The sequence below is a fragment of the Mandrillus leucophaeus genome, unplaced genomic scaffold (assembly GCF_000951045.1).
Source record: "Mandrillus leucophaeus isolate KB7577 unplaced genomic scaffold, Mleu.le_1.0 Scaffold172, whole genome shotgun sequence".
In the NCBI taxonomy this organism is placed as follows: Eukaryota; Metazoa; Chordata; class Mammalia; order Primates; family Cercopithecidae; genus Mandrillus; species Mandrillus leucophaeus.
This window is the reverse complement of record NW_012101721.1, coordinates 3,722,758-3,725,221: the sequence shown is the minus strand read 5'-3', so window position 1 is coordinate 3,725,221 and position 2,464 is coordinate 3,722,758. Positions and strand designations below refer to the sequence as shown.

At 49.7% G+C, this 2,464-nt stretch overlaps 1 protein-coding gene across 1 annotated transcript in view; it reads right to left on the bottom strand.

Annotated features, from left to right (window-relative positions):
• Positions 1–236: 236 nt before the first annotated feature.
• HTR3B (5-hydroxytryptamine (serotonin) receptor 3B, ionotropic) overlaps positions 237–2,464 on the bottom strand; it is a 47,626-nt gene continuing 45,398 nt past the window's right edge. The window contains exons 8-9 of the mRNA XM_011977027.1: positions 1,733–1,915; positions 237–583 (exon numbers count right to left, since the gene is read on the bottom strand). Of these exons, the coding sequence (XP_011832417.1) occupies positions 348–583; positions 1,733–1,915 (419 nt within the window). The 3' untranslated portion in view covers positions 237–347. The remainder of the gene's footprint in view (positions 584–1,732; positions 1,916–2,464) is intronic.

The window sequence follows — 2,464 nt, the reverse complement described above, 5'->3', positions numbered from 1 at the left end:
TGTTGCCCCAGCTGGTCTTGAACTCCTGGGCTCAAGCAATCCTCCTGCCGTGGCCTCCCAAATCCCACCTCAACCTCCCAAGTAGCTGAGAGTACAGGCATGAGCCACTCTGCCCAGCTATCTATCTATTTATTTATTTATTGGTAGAGATGGGGTCTCACTATGTTGCCCCAGCTGGTCTTGAACTCCTGGGCTCAAGCAGTCCTCCTGCCATGGCCTCCCAAAGCACTGGGACTATAGGCAAGAGCCACCACACCCGACCCAGAAAGCTTTTTAACCCACTGTTACTCCCCCTCTTCTCTCTCTTAAATGCCAGCACAATTATTGAGATCAGAACACTTCAGTCTTCACACGCCACCCCACAGTGCCCAGAGGGAGCACAGAGTAATGGTGTAGAGCCCCAGCATGAAAAGGTAGCTTCGGAAGAGCAGTCGGTCAAAGCGGGACAGGAGGACCAGCCACTCTGCCTCCTGTTGGTCTGTCTGGTCCTGAGTTTGGAGGTAGTTGCTGATACATTGAAGCTGCGACCAGATTTCCTTCAGGGTTCCTGGCTGGGCCAGGTGCTCTCCATAGAACGAGGACTCTGCATGATGGAGGAAAACACCCTGGGTGAGCCAGGGACTACCAAGATCCACCTGGACTTTCTCTTGAAGCCGATGGCCTCATCCTTCAAGGACAGTTGTGGGTGAAACTGAGCAGTGGGTTGTGTTTGGGTTGGGTACTCTCCCCACCCGATTAGGGGAGGCAAGATTGTACTGCAGGAAGCCTCAGAGAACATGTCAGAGCTGTATTATGTAAGAAGAGTGTATGTGTGCTGGATCCGTTCAGGAGATTTTCTGAGCTAGAGGTCAGCCTAAATGGACTCAGTAGGAGCTTTAGGGGCTGGGATGATTCTTATACTTGTTCACGTTAAGCAACTAGAACCTAAATGTACACAAGCTCCATGTATGCATGTGTGCATGTGTATGCCAGCACTTTCCTATTCTGAAATCAATGACTCAGTCACTTTGGGTAATTGGTTAAAACTGGGGATAAAAACTGACAAACAGGTCAGGCATGGTGGGCTCATGCCTGTAATCCCAGCACTCTGGGAGGCCAAGGTGGGCAGATCACCTGAGGTCAGGAGTTCAAGACCAGCCTGGTCAACATGGTAATACCCTGTCTCTACTAAAAATACAAAAATTAGCCAGGCATGGTGGCACACGCCTGTAGTCCCAGCTACTTGGGAGGCTGAGGCAGGAGAATAGCTTGAGCCTGGAAGGCAGAGGCTGCCGTGAGCCAAGTTTGTGCCATTGCAGTCAAGTCTGGGCGACAGAGTGAGACTCTGTTAAAACAAACAAAGAATAACTGAGGGCCTGAACTTCAAGCCAAAATTAGACTTTCAGCTGAGCGCTGTGGCTCACACCTGCAATCTCAGCACTTTGGGGTGCAAAGGAGGGAAGATCGCCTGAACCTAGGAGTTCGAGACCAGCCTGGGCAACATGGCAAAACCCTGTCTCAAAAAACCAAACCAAAACAAACCAAAAAACAACAAAATGAGACTTTCTAGAAAGCCAGAAGGAGGCCGCCTTCAGTCTCCAGAGAGATAATATAAAATGCCACACCCAGGTTAAGAAGCAGTTGTTTTAGATTTTTCACATAAGCCAATGCAATACCTAGTACATCACCAACGGGAATAAATTTTTAAGGTGATCAATCCAGACAGGGGAGAAGCACAAGGCTTCTCACACACCTGTTATCAGAGCACGCTGGGCCCTGGGTTCCACTCTAGGCCTGTCAGCATCGGTGTTCCCTCGAAGGCACAAGAAGGGCTGCTGCTGTCCACCACGCCGCTCATCGTGGAGGAATTTGACCAACACGATGGACTTAGCTAAGCTGAGAACCAAGAAGGCCATGCAGATGCTGAAGAAGTGACCTGAGAGAAGCCAGAAGAGGTGCAGTTAGCCTCCAGTCTGAAATGCAGCATCAGATTTCTTTTTTCTTTAGGGACAGGGTCTTGCTCTATTGCCCAAGCTGGAGTGCAGTGGTGCAATCATGGCTCACTGTAGCCTTAACCTATTGGGCTGAAGTGATTCTCTCCTCAGCCTCCTGAAAAGCTGGGACTACAGGCATACACCACCACACCAGGCAAATTTTTTTTTTTTTTTTTTGACAAGGTTTCACCATGTTGGTTAGGCTGGTCTCTAACTCCTGACCCTGTGATCTGCCTGCCACTACAGGCACATGCCCTGGCACCTGGTTTTTTTTTTTTTTTTTTTGTAGAGACAAGGCCTCACGGCCAGATGTGGTGGCTCACGCCTGTAATCCCAACACTTTGGGAGGCTGAGACTTTGTGATCCACTTTGGGTGGATCACAAGGTCAGGAGATCAAGACCATCCTGGTCATCACAGTGAAACCCCGTCTCTACTAAAATACAAACAATTAAACGGGCATGGTGGCGGGCGCCTGTAGTCCCAGCTACTC